Below are 20785 nucleotides of genomic sequence, written 5' to 3'. Positions count from 1 at the left end.
TCTAGTAGGGGGGTAACTTATTTAAGGCCGCCTTTAAGAATGTATCCTTATAGCCTATATAAATAGTAGAAAGGAGGCGTTTAACTAGTTCCTTATTAGTTTCCTCATCTAGCCTTTCCTCTCTATTATTAATAATTTGGTTAATCTTATATAGGCTTATTATAAAGACCTTATTGTCCTTCTGGTATATATTAAAGTAAAATACTATAGCGCTAATTACGGTAATGTCTATAGTAGGGGGGTTAACTAATAATAGGGGCGTATATAACTTTAGGGACTTCTAGGGTACTAGCGTTATTATTACTCTTTTTAGCTTCTATTACATCTTTTAGAGGTTATCCCTTATATCCTATTAATACGTTCTTTTCCATAACGGTTAGATCTATATAATTTAGACGTTATTTATATTATTATCTGTCCCGCTTCTATACGTAGAGTCCTCTTTAAATATAGCACTTCGGAAGAGTATCTTTATCGGTATAGAGTTCTTTCTAGCTTTATAGTGGGCGTCCTTTTAGGTAAAGGCTAGGTTACGGGCCTAGATATCCTACTAGTAGGTAGGGTTACTCCTTGCGGCTAGTATCTTGCGGTTAGTTCGGATCTCCCTAATAAAGGAGGGTAACCTTAGTCTATCCTTTAGCTAGACAAACTGTCTTTTTTATATATTTAACCAAATATTAAAATAGGACATCTATTTTTGTTTAAGGATTATATTATAGGACCCTAGGTCTAGGATATAAAAGGGGATGCTATATTAGCGTCGTCTGTTAAGAGCGATATATAACTTTAAGACGTAGGTAATAGGCCAACTAGCTTAGCCGTTATAGCCCTTTACCTAGATAGGCTTCTCTAGTTAGATGGCTTCTATATTTAGAAACTTAGTAACATTATTTATATAGGCAGTATTTATAAAGGCAAAGCCATTTACTTTAGTGTCAATAAGGGCGGTTATATTAACTCTATATCTATTTTAAGATACTATATATAAAACCGTAAAATGCTTTCCACCTATTAACTAACTAAGATTAATCTCTTTAAGATCAATAGGGTACCCTAAGGGGGAGTCTTTCCCTAGGGTTCTTCTTTTCCTAACTTATTAGACATTTCTCCTTCCTTTATCTCCTTAATATTACCTATATCCTTTAGCTCCGGGTAGGATAAGGCAAAGTAACCTTACTTATTGCAGTTAAAGCACGTAGCCGAGGCAGGGTTAATTGGAGTATTACGGCGAATACTAGTTAATAGCGTAGTACGTAGCTGGTCGGGTAAGGCTTATTAGTGCGTAGTTATAACCGCCTTTAGTATAAGAGCAGTTATAACTTATCTTCCTGCTCTAGCTTCTATAGGTATAGCTAGCAAGTTCTAATTATTATAAAGTCGCTTCTACTAATTAGGGTAGGTGTTAATCCGCTTTAGTTCTAAGTCTAATAATAGGTAACGAGCTGCAAGTCTTTTATAGGTTAGTAGGTTATCTAAGGTTACAGCAATCTTTTCTTATAGCTAGATTGTTAGCTTATTATATAGGTCTAATCGGTAGTTCTTAAGGGGAACCTAGCCTTCTCCTATAAGGTATAGGAATTAAGTCTAGAATTTAGTAAAGGGTTAGTTCGGTTTTATTATTAGGTAATTATAGTTATAGTAGGCATCCTGTACTTTATTTAGGTTAACGTAAATAGCCGCTAGGTGCTATATTATCTTATTAATAGATATAAATTAGANAGGGGANTNNTCCTTAAACTTNGNTTAAAGGTNCNNTTAGGCGTCCCTAGTGGTTNNACNAAANAGGTAGAGTATTTTAGCTTCTTTAGAAAGGAAATAGTTATAGTTAACGCGGAGCTTTCCTCGTACTTAAATCCTCTAATTCTTAAAGGTAGGGTCTATCCTGTTAGACAGTGGTAGGGGGTTAGGGAGCTTAACGGACTTTAATTGCTTCATTATTGTATCCGTACTCCCTAGTATATCGCATTTAGTAGAGTAAATAGGTTAGCTAGGGCTTTAAGAAGGGGAAGCTAGGCTATTTTATAGGGCCGTAAGGCTTTCTAGGGTCTCTTATAGGGTCTCTTATATATTTCTCGCTTTAAGATAATTAGCTTCCTAGCTAGCTATAAGGGCGTAAATCTGCTCGCGTATGTCTACAATATTATTATTGTCTTTAATTTCTGATCCTAATTGGATCTTAGGTTCCTTTTAGGTAAAGGCAGCTCTCTTAAATAAGCTTGCTTTAGGTGCTATCATTAGCTTCCTAAGGTTTATTAGTATTATACGCTTTAGTTTTAATTCTAGGGGTATAGGTTTAGTCCTATCTAGCTTATAAGGTAGAATATTATCTAGGCCTTCCTAGGTAATATAGAGTTGTTTTAGTGTCTAAGTATAGCGCGTTAATGCGTTGTTGCAGACAAAGTTTCTTTAGGGTGGGATATTATTGAGGCCTTCCTAGGCAAGGTAGGGAGAGCTTAGTATAATATTACGGCTTAAATAAATGCCTCTAAACCGAAGCTTAAATGAATGCTGTATTATAAAGATACTAAGCTAAAGAGAAGGAAAAAGGGGTCGCTAGGACCGATGTAAATAAATATATAGGGTAAGCCGCTAAGGCGCTAGCTTTAGGCGGGCTAATTACAGGTTGGCAGAATATGGCAGAATTTGGCAGGTAACGTGCGATAGCGCCGTTATATGAAGCTAGTAAATTTATGGGGTAAGATTACTTATATAAAGTCTATATAGGGGAGAAGCTCTAACTAATTGTCCTAGTAGTGGTTAATAAAGGGCCTTAAGCGTTGGTTAATGTACTAGTTTAGTACTTCTGTATTACTATTAGTTTATAGGTAACTAGATATAAAGAGCTTTTGCTTAACGCTGGTTAGTTTATATAGCTTGTTTATAAAGGCTAAGATAAATTAGGGTTCTTAATCTAATATAACTGTTTCTAGAAGGCCGTACACGCGCTAGACGTATTAGTAGTATAGGTTTACTGCGTTAGCTATGGTAGCAGTTTTATAGTAGGGTAGTGAAAAGGCTCTCTTGCCTAGTCGATTAACGACTACAAAGACGTTATTAAAGCCCTTTTTATCTATTAGGAAGGACTTAAAATTAAAAAAGACGTGCTGCTAGCAGCGTTTACTAATTAGTAGGGGGTGTAGTAGGCTTAGGGTTTTATCGCGGGGTATATAGGTCCTCCTGTAGGTCCTATAGTTTCCTATATAGGTATTATAGTCTAAGGGTAGTCCTAGCTAATAGTATTGGTCTGCTATAAGTTTTCTAGTCTTTGTTTTACCTAGGTAAGCGGTTACCTAGTAGGAGTATACCTTTGCAATAAGGTAGGTACGGAGGTAATTAGTATTAGGGACTATTAGCTTACTAAAGCGGGTTAGTAGTCCTTCTTAGAGTTTTTAGCCCTTTTGGTCTTGCTTAGCTAGCTAATATAGCCCTACTAGCGACTCGCTAGTTTGATTGGCCTAGAGGATCTAATTAACTAGCTTATACGGTTCCTATTTATAACTTACTACGACTAGGGGGTCTTTAGAGGTTAACTCTAGTATAGTAATTATAAGGGCGGGGTTAATTAGGTACATAGTGCGTACGGCTATATCCTTCTCTTTTTATATCTTTAGGTCCTCTTACTTTTGTAATAGGGTATTAGCTACTATATTTGCCGTGCCTAGCCTATATATAATCTGCATGTAGAAATTAGCTAGTAGGTTTGCCTAGTAGGCTTGCTGTGGACTTAGCAGCCTCTTAGTTATAAAGTACTTAAGGGCTTAATAATCTGTGATTACCACAAAGGGTGTATATTAAAGGCCAATAAGGTGACCTCGCCATTTCTATAGGCCTCTTATTACCGCTAGCATCTCTTTATTATAGATCTTGTACCGCATCTCTATAGAAGACATTATCTTTAAGAAGAAGGCTACTAGCTTCTAGGTCCCATTATCTTGCAGCTAGTTTAGTACCCTAGCTACTACTCCGTCATTTACGTCCGTCTTTATACAGGTGTCTTAGAACGGTAAGTAGTGCTTAATTATACTGCTAGATAGCATAAGGGCCTTAACTCGCTTAAAGGCTTTAAGCTCTTTCTCCCCTAGCGGGTGCTATACTCCCTTCTTTATAAGCTTACTAAGCGGTTATATAACTCGGCCGTAATCCTTTAAGAAGGCCTAGTAGAAGTTATAGAATCCTAGAAAGGATTATATCCCTTTTATAGAGGTAGGGGGTTCCCAATCCTTAATTATAGATAGCTTATTGGTGTCTATAGCGACCCTGTTAGTACCAATAATAAAGCCTAGGAACTTCGTCTTAGTAACGTTAAACTTACTCTTTTTAATATCCGCTTATAAGCCTGCCTCTTAAAGCTTCTATAGGACCTTCTTAACATAGACTTTATGCTCTAGCGGGTCGTCTAAGTAGATTAGGATATTGTCTATATAGGCTATATAGAAATTGTCTAGGTAGTTAAAAAGGATATTATTAATAAATCTCTGGAAGGATATAGGGCCGTTATATAGTCTAAAGGGTATAATATGGTATTTATATAATCCGTACCTTATATAGAAGGTGGTTAACTTCTCTACCTCTTCCTTTAGCTATATACGGTAGAAGGCCTGCTAAACGTCTAGCTTAGTAAAGATCTTAGCTCTTAATAGCCTAGTTAACGTCTCCTTAATTAATAGCAGCGGGTAGCGGTCCTTCTTAGTAATTATATTAAGCTTTTAAAAGTTAACGTAGAATTGCTACCCCCCTTTTAGCTTTTTAGTAAATAGGACCGGAGCTATAAAGGGTGTATCGCTTGGTATAATAAACCCCTTCTATAAGTGCTCCTGTAGGTAGGCCTTGACTAGCTCTAGCTATTTTAACGATATATTATATAGCGGGCTAGGGGCTAGTTCTCTACTGCTGCTTTTAAGAACAATATTATAGTCCACCCCCTTGCGATGTGGTGGTAGTATATTGGAGGTAGCTTTTAAGAAACCGTTAGCGTACTCTTAATAGGGCTGTGGTAGCTTTTCGTAAATAAGCCGGCGGAGTTCTTCCTTATTGTCTAGTAGCGTATCCTGTTCCTTTCTATCTTTTATTAGCCGGTTAATCTTATAAAGGCTAGTAGATCCAATTACTACGCCTTTACGCTTCGCTCCGTATAAGAATTTCCTAGCCTTAAGTAACGTGATATCCGCAGCTCTAATATCCATAATAGGCGAGAACTGCCTTACTCTCGGCTTTGGTGGTAAGGCTAGCTTAGGGTAAAGCTAGTCTTATATCTTCCTTATCGCGTCTTAGGTATCAATCCTCCAGGTATACTTATAGTCGTATAGGGCTCGTTTTAGTATGATTTTAGTAGGAGGCTTCTTCTCTTAAAGCTCTCTAATTGCGGCTATACGTTTAAGAGTACGTTGGGGCGTAGGCATAGGCTCTTAATCTAGCAGTGCGTCTCTTTAATCTGCATCTTTCTAGTAATCCTCGTTAATTAGCGGGGGAAAGAGCTTCTTTTTTAGTATAATTACGTCCTGCCTGCCATAGTAGTTCCTCTTAGTTGGCTATACTAAGGCCCGGTGTTTGCAGTTAATAAGGGCCCTAGTTTTCTTAAACTACCTATAGCCAATAAGAAGATCGTGGCGGCCTATATCGCAGATGTAACGTGGCCCGCCTCACGTCGCCATACGGCCAAAAAGACTGAGAGTGCTTGCGAACTTACTGGGGCCAGGTGTCGTGGGTTCGATCCCCATCGGTCACTTCGCTCTGGTACAGTCTAACGCGCATCCGTGAGATTCCGATCGCTTACGTTACTGGGGACTAACTAATATGGTGATACTCTTGGCGTGATCCCTGTGGAGGCCCAAACGGGCGCACAGAGGAATCCCTGCGAGCGCTCGGGGACGAGCGCGCAGAGGAGAGAGCAATTGTAAGAGTATATATATTAGGTCCCGCCGCGCTTGCGACAAGTTCGCAAGCACTCTCAGTCTTTTTGGCCGTATAGCGACGTGGAGGCGGGCCACGTTACAGCAGAATAGGAACCATATAGGGGCTCGTTAACTATCTATAACTAGGTTCGCCTTAAAGAGCTATCTAATTATGTCTATCTGCTAATTGTTATAGCCAGATACAGCAACTCCTTGTCCTTTAATCTTGTAGAGCTTTAGTTGCAGTCGTTGCTTAATAATTAGCAGTAGCTTATAGTATATAAAGGCCTCTCCGCCCGCACTAGAGTTAAGTAGGCTTACTATATTAAGAGCCACGCTACCTAGCGCGATCCTACATAGCATCGTAAGGGCTGCGCCTCCTAAGATCTCCTTCAGCTGTATAGGCGCTATATTAATTGCTTCGGTCTGCTCTAGGCAGGAGACTTCTCCTAAAGCTGCTTATTTTCTGATTCCGCCGAGTTGGTAACTATCTCGTACTCTTTACTTTAGTTAATTGCTTTAGCTTCTATCTTCTTCAGCGCTGTATAATCCTTAGAATAGTGTCCTTGCTTACTATAGTTAAAGTAAGTAACTGGCGCTTTTGCGGCTAATGCTGGAGTTAAAGACTACTAGGAAGGGGGGGGACCCTTAGCCTCTTTAGCGCCCCTAGTAGATGCTCTCTTTATAGCCTAGGCTGCTCTATAGTTACTTCGTTCCTTACCTATCTGCTTTAGACCTCGGGCGTACTATTAAGTAGTCTTATAATAAGCGTGGAAGTGTAAGGTAGTATTACTAAGGTGTACGGTAGGGAGCAGGTAAGCCGAGCATGAGTTACATAGGGAGTCGATGGAAGAAGACGATATAGTAATGAGGGTAGGCAATAGCCTGAGTACAGAGACGAACCGATAAGGGAGGAAGGAGGCTGTAAGCCCGAGGAGCTTATAAGGGGTGGCCAAGGCCTAGCCGAAGGCTAGCCTTGGCAGCCCCTAAGAGCTCCTAGGATGTAGCCGAGTAAGGGACCAAAAGTACCCTTATAGGAAGCTATAGTCTTTGTCTACCACCTTAACTTCCATTTAGATGCGTAGGCTGTTATAAAGCTTATTATAAAGCTCCTCTTTTTATTAATCTTATGGCATCCTTAAGATATTTGCTAGCCGTATAAAGTTAGATTAGAAATCGTTAAAGTCTTCTAGGTACGGCATTTTAAGGCCTTTAAGTTCCTGCTAGGCCTTAATGCGGCAATCTAGGTCCTTAAAGACGTTCTCTAGGAACTTAAGTACCTCTTTACTAGTAGGGTTACGTTCCGCGTCGCGCTCTACCTCTAAATAAGGTAAGAGGTGGTTATAAGCTTTGCCTCCTACACGCGTTTTAATATACGCTACTTTTGCATCTTCTTCTTGGCCTAGGTTATCCCGGTAAAACCAGTCTATATTAGATTAAAGCTTATTTTATACGTGGCCGCTCTAGGCCTAATAGGTAGATTCTTTCCCATCTATAAGCGTAGGTAGATTTAGGAACTTTGCTGTGCGTTCTAAGCCTATAATACTACTCGTCTAAGAGAATAGTGTCCCTTCTTAAATTATCCGTAACGGTATACTTTCTTACTCGCTATCTTCCTAATCTAGGGCTTATATAATAACCTTGCGGCCTATCCTTAATATCTTCTAATTAGCCTTGCGGAGCTCGTTAGTCCTATTATCTAGGTGCTCCTTAAGCTCCGCTATCTTTACCTCGGCCTTTTTTTTCGCATTAATAGCCTTATACGCGTAGTTATTTGTAAGACGCTATAGTATAGCGATCTACTATTCCAACGCCTTCCTTCGTATTCCTTAGAGCCTTAGCTCCTCTATAAGTTTGGTTATAGGTATCTCGGCTAGGCTTTAGGTAATTACGGCTATAAACTCCCTTTTGGTCTCTATCTTAAAGTATATAGGGTTCTTATCGTCTTCCAATTGTGCTATAAGACGGTCCTATTTGCTCTTTATATTGTCTAAAAGCTCTATCTCGCCATAGTATAGTTAGAGCTCTGGCAGCTTAAGTGTCGCGTCTACGGGTTCCTCGCGACCTGCTAGCGCTGGGTCAGTAGCTATCTCTAGTGCACTAGGCCTTAATGCGCTCTTTCTTACTATAGTATCTCTTTGCTTCCTTAGGCAAGTCCTCTTACTACTAAGATTATAATTAGGGTGATCCTTTTAATCTAATTACCGTAGTCTCTTCTTTTAGCTGCTTAATCTACTGTTATAATTGCCTGCCTCGAGCAGGGCTTAGAGGGTTGGTTGGTCTATAGTTGTAGTAGTAGAACTGGCTACGCGTTTAACCGTTAGACCTAGTATTATATCGCCTCTATAGGTCAATTGGGGTTAACCTTAGTCTAATATTACGGCTAGCTTCCCGTGGGAGCGGTCTGATAAATTAAGCAATAATAAGGGGCTATATTATAAATAGACTAAGGTAAGGGCTTGAAGAAAGGGGCGCGGTAGACGACTATGTATATATTCGGTCGTCGGGGCAACGTTGGGGCAACGTTGATCCGTGACCGACGACGCCTCGATAGTAGCTATGTAGACGAACCGTCACAGTAGTAAGAAGTCTTAACTTGCCTTTATTAAGTCGCCTACACCTAATACTCTTAGCGTTGTTAATTAATTCTATATTAATCTAACTAGTAGGCAGTATAGGCGTCCAGCTATACTACCGTTAGGGTAAGATCTAACTATAAAATTATTACCTGTAGTTCCTCTACCTTATTTATAAGGCCTAAATTATATAGCTAATTTATAGGAGTATTTTAACTGGCAGAAGCTCTTAGTATAAGAAGACCTAAAGTAGGAGAGTAATCTTAAAGCTGCCTATTAAGTTGCTTATAAGAAGCAGTAGGACTTAAGGATTATTAGGAAGTAGAAGCTAAATTAAGAGGGTAAGATGCTGGTTAATATAATAATTAATAAGGGAGTACTAGAGGCAATTGCTAAATAGGTATATTAGGATATTAAGAACTAGAGGACTTTATAAGTTACTTAGCTTTCTAGTAGTATTAAGGATTTAAAGGAAGATAAGTAGTAAATTTTTTACACTAGTATAGCTTTGCCTAAAAGTTTAGGGTAGAATATAGATTTTACTAGTAATTTATATAAGAGTTCTATAATATAGTAAGCCGACTAAGGCAATGTCTAACTCCTACTAAAAAACACCACGCTAAGGATTATAAGGTTTAACCTAAATTTAATAACTTACTAACTCTTCTATTAATCCTTCCTTATATATACCTACTATAGCTAAAGTAGGCTCTAGCGTTATTACTCCTTCTACCTATAGTATCTATATACTACTATAGGAAGTTTTTAAACTTATTACCCTAAAGCTCTAGCTTACTCCTCTATAATCTAAAATGTTGTTAAATATACTCCTTTAGCTTACTAAAGAACTCTTTAATTAGATTTAGATTAGGTAAATATATAGGCAGATAAATAAGCACTATACCGCGCTTAGTAAAAAGAGACTTAATTTATTCTAAATAGTGGAAGCTTGTATTATCTATAATAACTACTAACCTTAGAGCTAGATAAGGATTATAGTAAGGTAAGAGGTAGTATTTAATCTAGTAATTATATCCTTCCGTGTTTATTAAGCCGCTATATACTAATAATACTAGTATACCATTAATAGTATACGTAGGTAGAATATTAAGCCGCTACTTGCCGCGATTATATAGAGTATATAGGATTAGCGTTGTGCCTACCGGCGCCTAAGCCAACTTTCGTATACCTGTTTTTAAATTAGCGCTAGATTTATCTATAAAGATAAGTTAATTAATAGTAAACTATAAGATATTAGCCTAGTATTAATTACGGTCCTCCTAACTCCGCTTTAAAGTAACGCGATAAGCCTTTATCTGTACGAGTAGAGGTTACGTAGTCATGTCTCTGATTAGTCATCCTTACGGTGACTCATCAGCCCCCTATTTAGGCACCGCGATCCTTACGATCCTCTGCGAAAGACACGAATGAATCAAAGAACCTATTACCTTATATTGCAATTGCAGTACCCCCGGGTGATACCGACACTGATTAGTTGATATCACAGATCAGCTAGGTGTTATTACGAAGAGAGGCACTACGCGATTGCTCCTACCAAGGCCCGTTGACCACGTTGTGTTTGCTAAGGAGAACCCTTCCTGTATAGGCCCTGGGAACTCAAAGAACCGACTCCTCCAAGGCTTCGTTCGGTTCGCGTCCATTATGCAAATTAACCCCGTACGATCTCTTCACTAAGTGCCAGTACCCCTAATACCCAAGAGAGACACCACGCGATCGCTCCTACTAAGGCCCGTCAATTACGTCGCGTTTACTAAGGAGAACCCTTCCTGTATAGGCCCTGGGAACTCAAAGAACCGACTCCTCTAAGGCTTCGTTCGGTTCGCGTCCACCACGCAAAATCAACACCTAGTACAACCTCTTTACTGAGCGCTAGTACACCCAGCAGCGTTAGCAGCACCCCTACCTACACCCCTACCTACACCACAACCTACACTATAACCTAAACCACAACCTACGCTAGCTAATTATGTCCGACATAAGAACCCAACGTCCGAACTAGGCCAACGGAATCACCCTAACCAACGAGACTACTGCAGAGGATATTACCAATTATATTTACTTTAAAATTAATAAGTATACTAGCTATAACTTTAAGGATAAAACCCTATGGGATTCATACCAAGAGGACTTTAATAATTTTGAGATACAAACATTTAAGGAAGCTGATAGGTCTATAATCAAAAGACTTAAACAACTACTCTAACGTAATGGAGTATGGGTCTTTAACAAAAAGAGTAAGCTAGTACCGCAAGCACTGTACGACGTCGCTTACGAGGACAACCGTACAGAATGGTCAGATGCAGAAATTCAGCTATATATCAACAGCGAAGGACCCTTTAATTTGTATGCTATCAACTATTGTCTTAAATTACGCCCACTTACCACCACCCCTAGGACACCTCAACCACCTGTTGCGTCTATACCCCAGCAAGCTCCGTCTAAGCAAGCTACTCCATCCGCACAAGCTCCGCCTGCACAAGCTCCGTTTGCGTAAGCTCCGTCTACACAAGCTCCGCCTATACAAGCCTTGTCCGCGCAAGCTCCGTCCACACAAGCTCCACCCACGCAAGCTCCGCTAGCCTTACCCTCTTCCTTAACTAAAGCCAAGGATTTACGGCAGCCAAGCTCGTACAAACCTCTACAACCTGCCCAGCAACGGTACAACTCAGCTCCAGCTGTCTCAAATAACCTTCCTACGGCCGAGCTCCCCTTACCTACAAACGTTACGGCTCCCTCTGCGAATATTACGGTTCCCTCCACAAATGTTATAGCTCCCTCTACGAATACCCCTATGACACCTTAAACACCTGTTGCATTTATACCCCAATAACCTGCCCAGCAACAGTACAATTTTTAGCAGCCTGCCTAGTAGCAGCAGTACGACCCTCGGCAACCTGGCCGACAACAGCATACCCTATTGTAATTTACCCGACAACAGCAACCAGACCTAGGAGGAGGAGGAATAACGTTATACAATGCTTGGACACCTCAGTAACACCTTATACGCGCCTACCTGTCTCCACCGCGATATCCGCAATGTTCACGATATCCGCAATATCCGCAATATCCGCAACGATATCCGCAACGTCTACAATATCCGTAATATTCGCAATACTCGAACATCCGCGATTACTGCCCCGAGCACCTGTTAACCTATATACTTCTCCTTTATACTTTCTTACCTTCTTTCCTTTTTGTAAATGTCGCCAGTGTCTGTATGAGTAGAGGTTACGTAGTTATGTCTCTAATTAGTCATCCTTACGGTAACTCATCAGCCCCCTATTTAGGCACCGCGATCCTTACGATCCTCTGCAAAAGACACGAATAAATCAAAGAACCTGTTACCTTATATTGCAATTGCAGTACCCCCGGGTGATACCGACAGCCTTATATATAAGTAAGTTATTTCCTTATCTATATATTTAGAATGTAGCTTACTAGCTTCCTACTCTAGCTAGCGACTCTTAACTTTGTAGTAATTATTTATAGGCCTACTATAACTCTAAAACTGTTGTATATATACTAAGCCATTTTATCTAGATATAGATTTGGTGCCTTATTAAGTCGGTAAAGTAATATAATAATTATCTAAGAGCTTAGCGCACTCTTTGGGCTAAAGTGTATACGACTAAATCTTGTCCTTCTATACCTCTCTAGTTTCCGTTAAATTTGTTAAATAGCTCTGTGAAAGCACTTGGCTTAAACACAACACTGTTAATTGGTGGCGCCCGCGTTAATAAGGATTTTAAGGAAAACATATTGCTATTTGCGTATATTAGGCGCTATATTTAATAGAGGCAACAATAAGAGTTATACTATGATCTAGAATAAAGATTACGATATTGGTAAGGAAGAGATATTATGAATAGCTTTAAATGTAAGGCGATGTCTTCCCCCCCTTAGCGGCTACTATATCTAATTCTGCTAGCTCTATATACTAACTTAGGCGAAGCTTAAGCGAAATTAGATGTCGGGCGACAGAGCGAGCTCCCATAACCTTGGCGACCTTATGGGGGGTAGCCACCAGTCCCAAAAAGGAAGTGGAAATCTCTTTTTGCTCCGTCCTCCGTACCGCGCACACCTGGGGGGAGAAACCGGAGCTCGTACAAGCTGAGTGTTTACCGCGGGGTGTTTCTGCCCCTGACTAGGGACGCCAGGCTATTTTTGAGGCAGTCTCACCGAAGAGGCTTAGTCTACAATGGACGAACAGCGATCTCCCGTGCCGGTGTCACTCCTCCTCATGCTTGTTTATCGTCCATCCTCTCTGTGTACCTTTCAAACCCGGCTTTTTCAGTAGTTCGCACTACACTTAATTATGGTAAGCTGTTCGAGCAGTGCAACAGCAACAATAACAACTCCAAGCCTGACCAATCCTAGGTCACAATGTCTCAGCCTCATGAACCCGGATCAAGGCTCTATGTACACCACCTCGTCAATTCCGGTTGTTAGCGCTTTTGATTAAGCCACCAACTAACACGAATTCAGTCTATCCGGCTTGGCAGCTGAATATCAGAAAGAGACTGCCGAACAACCTCACCTGACAGTCAAATTTGAAGCTTTTCGACGCCTCTGCCAGCCGCATCGTGATCAGGTGTATTGGTGAGCTCCACGCGGTGAGGAACCTGACTCAGGAAGTCTACTAACAACACGTCTTCTAGTTTCCTACCCCTCTTCTAAGCCGCCGACGCGTTGTTTGTGACAATCCTCAACTTCCTCAAGCCTCTATCACGACCTTCCTCAAGCCTCTATCACGACCTTCCTCCTCTATTACGGCCTTCCTCAAGCCTCTGTCACGACAATTGCCAGCTCTTGCGTCCGAATGACCTTTCCGGCGGTAATCAGTTCAAAAATGGCTTGCTTTTGTCCTAGGTAACTTCGCAGAAGTTAGAAATAGGCCCTTAGATGTATTGATCACGCTGTTAAGACGGATATTGATGGCGGTGGTCACAGATGAGGTTTCTAAGTTTGGGTGAATACTAAGTCTTGGCGCGATCGTAAGGGACTTTGGATGGCTCTGCAGATTTAAGTATAAAGATGTTTATCTGCGCCTGTTATAAGGTAATACCATCCTTACCACTTTTTATACTAAATTTGCATATTCCTACAACAAGTCCTAACTAAAATCTTTTAGATTCTATCCTCAAAGGTATCCACCATGCCATCTTCTGGGTACGATCCTTCCCGTACGGAAGGAACTCCAGAACCTACTTTACCTGATCCTAAAGCTCCACTGCGCCTTCCTAGCTTTGGAAGCTTCTTTGGCTTATTTACTCCTTCCTTACCTAGTAATATAACTGTGCCGAATACTCCCTCTGTTCGCTCTGCTGCATCTAGTTCTTCTACTCCAACGCCTACCACCCCCAACCGTCGCATTCGCCGAGCAATTGCCCGTCTTAATAGACGGGAGAGACGTGAGGAACAGGAGCGGGAGGAGCGAGCTACAGAACGTATTTAACGTCGCCAACGGCTTCAGGAAAGCAACGCTCGAGCGCTTGTTCCTTACTCCCTAAGATACACAATTAAAGGCCTCTATTGCTATCTTTAAGAACCTATCTCTCGCATTACTGCATTGGTTAAGCAACTATATTCTACTGTCCACTACATTATTAATAAAGCGTAGACCCCAATACATGGTGGCTATCGAAATGCTCTTACATACGGCTCGCCAATTCGGCGTCGACTAGTTGATTTCCTAGAGTCAAATACTTGGGCGCGTCGCCTTACCTACTCGGAGCTTTCCTTCCACGCAGGAGTCCCTTGTTCCGACTCTATAGTCGCCCGATATCTTAAGAAGGAGGGCTTTTGACGCTGCGTTGCTCATGCAAAGCCCTGGCTTACTGCAGCTCACTGTTGCGCCCAGTTGGCATTCGCATTGGCTTACCGTTACTTCCAAAAAGAGGATTAGTAGAGAGTTATATGGACAGATGAGGCAGCTATGCATCGTGGTGGGCACCAGCGGCTCTATGTCATTAGAAGACCTAGTGAACGATATCATCCTAACTGCCTCCGTCCTAAGTTCACTAATATACCTCATACGATGGTATGGGCTGCATTCTGCGGTGCAGAAAAAGGGCCTCTACTATTTTGGAACAAGGAAGAATGGGGCAATATTACGGCGCAGGGCTTCCTGGATTACATCTATCCAAAGCTTAAAGAATTCTACGACTTCTATAACGCTGAGTATAGCGTATATTTCCCTAATCACGAATTTGGAAGTACCCCAATAATTATACAAATGGATGGAGCTCCCTGTCATAAAGCTCGTATTACCATAGCTAAGTTCCAGGAAGACGATATTAAGTTACTTCAGTGGCCAGCAAACAGCCCGGATCTTAACCCAATTAAGGCCGTTTGGAATTTGATAAAGACTCAATTGGCTAAGCAAAAGCCTCGCCCGTTAACAAAAGAAGCAATGCAAGCAGCCATTAAATCTAAATAGGAGAATCTGGAGGCCTGCTACTTTAAGGAACTGGTTGCTTCTATGCCTGCACGCCTTTAGGCAGTAATTAAAGCAGAAGGGGGACCTACCAAGTGGTAGAGGACAGTAGAAAGCTTGGAGGACGATCAGGATCTTGGAGGACGATTAGGAGCTTAGAGGACGATCAGGAGCTTAGAGGAGACATTTAGACAGTCGTTTAATTGCTAAGCGTTAATTTTAACACTCATTTGGCTACTGTGACTTCAGAAATATTCGTATATAGGCAGTCTACCATACAATCATTAGTTTTAAAAAGCTTCATAAATTTTTGATATTGAGGTCTTTTGAAGCTCGCTGCCAAGACGGGGAAACTCATACTAATCTATATGAGGATTTCCGCCCGAGAGGCGTCACTAGTAAGGCGCTAACAACCGGAATTGACGAGGTGGTGTACACCTCGACCCTAGCCTCCAACCCCTCCCCTGGTTTTTTTGGCTCGTGCCGCCAAACCAAGGCCGCTAATTTCTTGTCGTTCAAGGGAAGCCAGCCATTGCTCTCATTACGAGCGGGGAATCGATGCGACAAGACAATGTTGTGACCCAAGGCTGCATGCCTTGGCCTAAAACCCCGTATCATAAGGCCCCTTACCGGGGAGCTAGGCGAGTTTTGGTGCGTCTAGACATTGATTTAGCCTGGCTCGAGCACCGTGTTACCGCTGGTGGATATGGGCGTTGCGCCTCTATTGACCAGCTGAAGATGCAAAACAGGACGGGGTCTAGGTAAAAGGAGCGCGATGCCCACCCACAAGGCTGTAAGGTTTGTACGAGCTCATTCTTGCTATGATCGGGCTCTGAAAACCATCGGATCATTTCTATTTTATATTCTTTTCGAGATATTGTGATTCCTTATTAATTAACCATAATTACTCATACTACACTACCTTGAATACTCTCAGAAATGGAACCTCAACCTCATATCGTGGCTGTTCCACGCTGGATTCTGGGCCTCCACATTGCGCAGCTCTTCCTAGCCATCATCATCCTGGGTCTCGATGCTTATGGCATTTCATTCATTGCCTACAATGTTCTCATATACTCCCTCGTTGTCGTAAGTCATCAAATTTGCCCTTTCCTAGTCTAACACATTTTCTAACGATACATATCTAGTGCCTTTGCACCCTCGGAGTCGTCATCTACATGCTCGTGGCATCCACCGCAACACCAAAAGCTTACAACATGTGGGCCTTCCTCGCGCTTGATATTTGGATGGTCATATTCTGGATCGTACAATTTTCTCTTGTTGCAAATCTCGCTGCTCTGTGGAACATCTCGTGCAGCTACGACCCATTCTTCGGCTCGTCTTGCACATATGGGAAGCGTGACCTCAGCGGGCTGGAGAAGAGAGGAGTTACAACATACGGCGCCTATTACGGCGCCTTGGCCGCTGGTGCCTTCTTTGGTGCTGTCGAATTGTGAGTATTTTTAACCGTCGATTTTAGTGGAGGGATGGAGAACCTGGACTGACAATGTGATTAGCGTTCTCTGGGTAGTCGTCCTTATAATATTCAGCATCCATCTGAATCGTCATCGTCTATCTGGAGCCCCATCCATGCCCCCTCCGGTTTACTCCAGTGGCTTCGCTGTACCTCTGGAGAAGGTTGAGCCACAGCCACAGGCGCTACCTCACACCGCACCAACCCAACAACCCAACGGACAGGCCAATGGGCAGCCCCAGTTCAACCAGCCCCAACTCAACCAGTCGAACCAGCCTCAGTTTACTCAGCAGCCCGCCCCGCCTCAATTTACGACTCCGTACACACAAGCGCCGTCTCCAGTTAACCGCGACATTGGTGGGATCAGTCCACTTTCAACTACATCAGATGCCTACAATACTGCGGAACTGGCGAGCCCACAGCATACTGGAGGATATAATGTATCGGAGTTGAGTTCAACAGAGCATAATTCAATACAACATGGTTCAACGCAGCAGAGTACGATGCAGCGCAGTACAATGTCCTATAGCTCGACCCAGCATACAGGAGCGGCTGAGTTAAGTGGTGGGCAGCAGTACAGATAAGTGGCGCCAGAAAGTGGGATGTACGAGGCCGACAAAGCGCAATATTGTTTTGTTTCGCGGCGTCGAGGATTGGCTAGCACTCAGGGTTTCCTATGTGTCGTACCCTCGTCATGATGGGAATAGTGGAGTCCCAATACCCGAATCACGCATGTCGCTTACTCTAATTGTGCACCTCTGTTCGTGATGCTACTTCATTCTCTTGGTGCCTCATATCTTGGCGGCCTCTCCCTCTCACTCAAAGCCCGTTCCTCCGTTTGTCTTATCATCTCCAATTATGTAGAAACTTCCCCTTTTTCCGACTTATGCACACTAACCATCCGACCCAACCCTCTCTTATATGGCGATGGTGCTCCTCTAACCAACTCTCTTCTTATCCCATCCTCCCACTCCTATATCCGATTTTTAACGCACCGCCGCCACCCTAACAGCCCGCCGCAACGCTCCGGCTGCCTACTGCACCCCACGCTAACCCCAAAAACGTGCTGCCAACCGCCGGCCCATATAGTATGCACAAGGGCCACTACTTAAAGCCGTAACCGCGCTCCTCGCCCGCGGCCGTTAGATACGCCGACGCAATTAGATCACACAGCGCCGCCGCACCCGCCACCCCCATAACCAGCGCCGTCCCACCCCGTTTCTCTCTTCCAGGCCCTTCGCAGCACCGCACGAACCGGACCACCAGCACGACAGCCGCGCCGAGCATGCCGAGCGCGTAAAACGCGAACCCGGCCCCCCGTCTCAATGCTGCCAAGCCACACATGCCTTGCTGTCTCCGTCGGGACGGTGTAGTTAGTCCAGCACAGCGGGAGCGTGTCCATCCTCTTCGCCGAGTCGTTGAGCGCGAACGCGTGCCCTGGGGAGCGGCAGAATCACATGATGCCGAAGTCGTGCGAGATGGGCATGGTAGGGCGCGCGCACGCGGCGTTGAAGTAGATGCGTAGCGTCTAGGGGATGCCGTAGGAGCGGGGTTCGAGCTCGCAGTAAAGGAACGTGATGTCGAGGACGGGGTAGGCGTCGCGGATGGCACGAGCAAGATCGTAATGTTGCGGGGCCGGGAAGGTGGAGATACTGGTGCCGGAGGATGGTGAGGATGAGGGCAAGGAGGGTGAGGGTCAGAGCGGCGTCAAGGGTGTGTATTTTTATGCGGTGGTGGTACTGGGGAGGGGATTGGTCAGGCAACATCTTTGGAAAGTTTTAAGGTCTGTGGGTGTGGAATGCGGTTTGGAATGAGAGAGGTACGTCTAGATAGCGCTGTTCCAGTCGTAGTTTGGGAGGATAGCTACTTCATCGACAGCAAGGGCTTGTTCTCCTTAGCCGATACAGTAGAGGTGAAATAAGATGCCCTTGAAAACGTTATAAATGATTAACGATTCGAATTGGGGGTTCTAAAGCTTTAGAGGCTTGCCCTGAATAACGCGATCGGCTTGGACAGAGCTACCCTCAGGAATCCGTTCCTGGCGCTGTAGACCAATTTGTCAAGCTCTTGCATATGAAGTAACTTGCCGTATAGCTATGGCTATCGGTCTTTACGGGAAAGACCAGGCTTGAAATTAAATTTGCATTAGATATAGCTAATATATCTTGGCGTTATACAAGAATTTACCTAGATACCCAATTTTTCCTACTCCGAAGCACTTTACCACCAACGAGGGCTAAAAAGAAATTTAACGCCAAATCTAGAGGAATCTACCCTACTATCCACTACATTTTAAATACCGAGTGCCATATTGCATGCAACTTTATTACTTGGTATTTCATCATAAGATTTAGACTCCTATTACCCTTGATCCCTACATATCAGTGATCAGTTACTAATATCATATAACTAGCTAGAAGATGCGAGAAACATATATAGTAATCGACGAGCCTCCTAGACTCTCTATAAAATAGAGGTATTAAAATATATATCTATATCTATAAAAACACGGACCTCTATATATAAGCCGACCGCTTACTCCAAGGTCTTTGAGATCGTGGGTAGGGTTAGAGATCAATATAACATCCTTCATCCAAGTTAAGCATTAGGATAGTCACAATGCCTGAACGAGACCCTATCACAACCCTATTGCTATGCACGGCTAGTGTCTCAACTCGACGACTTTCTGGGAGCAAAATCACTCCCTTTTGACAATATGTTATCCAGCGGTCGTTAACGTTTAAACTCCTAAGCTGGCCGTCGCTTGAGAACGCTACTGATGTGACCGAGCCTGAATGGCCTTTAAGCGTCTGCAGCAGCAATCCCGACCCTGCGTCCCATACCCGTACAGTCTCGTCGTTGGGTCTGGATACGATCTTCTGGTCATCGCCCGAGAACGCTACTGGCCAGACCGAGCCCGAATGGCCTTTAAGTGTCTGCAGTAGCGATCCCGACCCTGCGTCCCATACCCGTACAGTCTTGTCGTTGGATCCGGACACAATCTTCTGGCCGTCGCTCGAGAACGCNACTGNCNNGACCNAGNCCGAATGGCCTTNNAGTGTCTGCAGTAGCGANCCCGACCCTGCGTCCCATACCCGTACAGTCTTGTCGTTGGATCCGGACACNATCTTCTGGCCGTCGCTCGAGAACGCGACTGACGTGACCAAGTCCGAATGGCCTTCGAGTGTCTGCAGTAGCGACCCCGACCCTGCGTCCCATACCCGTACAGTCTTGTCACTGGATCCGGACACGATCTTCTGGCCGTCGCTCGAGAACGCTACTAACGTGACCGGGTCCGAATGGCCTTCGAGCGTCTGCAGCAGCGAGTTCCAGCATTCTGGGACTAACGGCTTGACTTTGATCCATGATGGAACTTGGTTTTCGAAAAGCTCCCGGACCTTGCTCTTAGATGGGCTGAATATAAGAGCCGTACAGTATGCCTGAAGTGGCGCCTGCTCGATAGTAGAACGATTCGTCATACCAAATCGGTATGCATCATGGACCAAGTCGAACAGTGCTTTGTGGTGAGAAGTCTGAACTAATGTTAGCAAGTACGCGCATCATGAAAGGGATATTCACTTGGACCAGAATCCGTAAAGTCGATAGCATATAAATGCTTTCCTGCATTTTCCCTAATAGGCCGAGCGCTTCAAACCAGCGAAGGAGGTATTGCTTGAGGAATTTATAAACTGTCTCGAGAAGAGGAGGGCTAAGGTCGCTCTCTTGAAAGTGATGGACCCAATAAGAGCAAGCATATCGCAGCTCTGCAGGAATATACTGCTTAACCTTACTTCGATCAACTTCACTTGTGTGGATTCCTGGTAATCTCAGATTGCAGATTTCTTTCCGCAGGCTCTTAGACATGGCCTTAAGGCAGTTCTTTGTCAAATCTGTGTGCTTTTTTGCCGTTAACCCGGAACTGAGAGTTAGTACATCATTCTGGATTGAGAAGGAAGTCGCGGAAGGATGGGTGAAGTAGCTGAGGAGCGACTTCTGTAAGGTTCGACACGTCCAAAACCGATCCGAGCGGAGATAATGTGATTTTCACTTCCTCCTCCCTCTCCTCCTCATCCTCTTCCTCCTCTTCTTCTCCTCCTTCTCCCGTTTGAAGCAGAAGAAACGAGTTTCTTACGCACAATGGCTTAAACAAGATGACAATTCATCCCACGACTTTTCGGAACCTTTCTAGAACCATTGGCTGATCGCGTGGGTGGCACTCACTTAGAACTGAATGCCTCAAAACCTGCATATATATCTCATCAAGCTCGGCCGTCTGTGAGTTATGACTAGGATTGTCCTTTAAAAGTAGTGACAATTGCTTCCTCGGACGAAAATTTCTGTCCCTTATGAAACGGCATGCAGTTGCAGCATAGATGAACAGCCCATT

General features: G+C 43.4%; 5 protein-coding genes across 5 annotated transcripts; 3 read left to right on the top strand and 2 right to left on the bottom strand.

The window, feature by feature from the left end:
• The first annotated feature begins 14183 nt into the window (after nt 1-14183).
• K441DRAFT_310179 (uncharacterized protein) lies at nt 14184-15039 on the top strand. Its single transcript, XM_067641094.1, has one exon. The coding sequence runs from the start codon at nt 14424-14426 to the stop codon at nt 14925-14927; it is 504 nt and encodes a 167-aa protein (XP_067498092.1). The 5' UTR covers nt 14184-14423; the 3' UTR covers nt 14928-15039.
• Nucleotides 15040-15863: 824 nt separating this feature from the next.
• K441DRAFT_681796 (uncharacterized protein) lies at nt 15864-16982 on the top strand (the record flags this gene model as incomplete). Its single annotated transcript, XM_067651511.1, has 3 exons — nt 15864-16013; nt 16073-16377; nt 16442-16982. 3 exons carry the CDS (start codon nt 15864-15866, stop codon nt 16980-16982), a joined length of 996 nt encoding a protein of 331 aa, XP_067498091.1.
• A 92-nt stretch (nt 16983-17074) lies between these two features.
• Nucleotides 17075-17641, top strand: K441DRAFT_310153 (uncharacterized protein). Its single transcript, XM_067641093.1, has one exon. The coding sequence runs from the start codon at nt 17166-17168 to the stop codon at nt 17508-17510; it is 345 nt and encodes a 114-aa protein (XP_067498090.1). The 5' UTR covers nt 17075-17165; the 3' UTR covers nt 17511-17641.
• On the bottom strand, nt 17582-18257 carry K441DRAFT_668993 (uncharacterized protein). Its single transcript, XM_067650087.1, has one exon. The coding sequence runs from the start codon at nt 18162-18164 to the stop codon at nt 17772-17774; it is 393 nt and encodes a 130-aa protein (XP_067498089.1). The 5' UTR covers nt 18165-18257; the 3' UTR covers nt 17582-17771.
• Nucleotides 18258-18849: 592 nt separating this feature from the next.
• On the bottom strand, nt 18850-20262 carry K441DRAFT_700492 (WD40 repeat-like protein; the record flags this gene model as incomplete). Its single annotated transcript, XM_067653254.1, has 3 exons — nt 18850-19400; nt 19527-19931; nt 19978-20262. 3 exons carry the CDS (start codon nt 20260-20262, stop codon nt 18966-18968), a joined length of 1125 nt encoding a protein of 374 aa, XP_067498088.1. The 3' UTR covers nt 18850-18965.
• Nucleotides 20263-20785: the final 523 nt, after the last annotated feature.

Source organism: Cenococcum geophilum, assembly GCF_001692895.1.
Source record: "Cenococcum geophilum 1.58 unplaced genomic scaffold K441scaffold_66, whole genome shotgun sequence".
In the NCBI taxonomy this organism is placed as follows: Eukaryota; Fungi; Ascomycota; class Dothideomycetes; order Gloniales; family Gloniaceae; genus Cenococcum; species Cenococcum geophilum.
The sequence above is the reverse complement of the archived record's forward strand: the minus strand, read 5'-3'. Positions and strand labels throughout refer to the sequence as shown.

Excerpts from the sequence above, each read along its gene's own strand:
- K441DRAFT_310179 (XM_067641094.1), top strand. The coding sequence starts at position 14,424 with ATGCATCGTGGTGGGCACCAGCGGCTCTATGTCATTAGAAGACCTAGT.
- K441DRAFT_310153 (XM_067641093.1), top strand. The coding sequence starts at position 17,166 with ATGCTACTTCATTCTCTTGGTGCCTCATATCTTGGCGGCCTCTCCCTC.
- K441DRAFT_668993 (XM_067650087.1), bottom strand. The coding sequence starts at position 18,164 with ATGTTGCCTGACCAATCCCCTCCCCAGTACCACCACCGCATAAAAATA.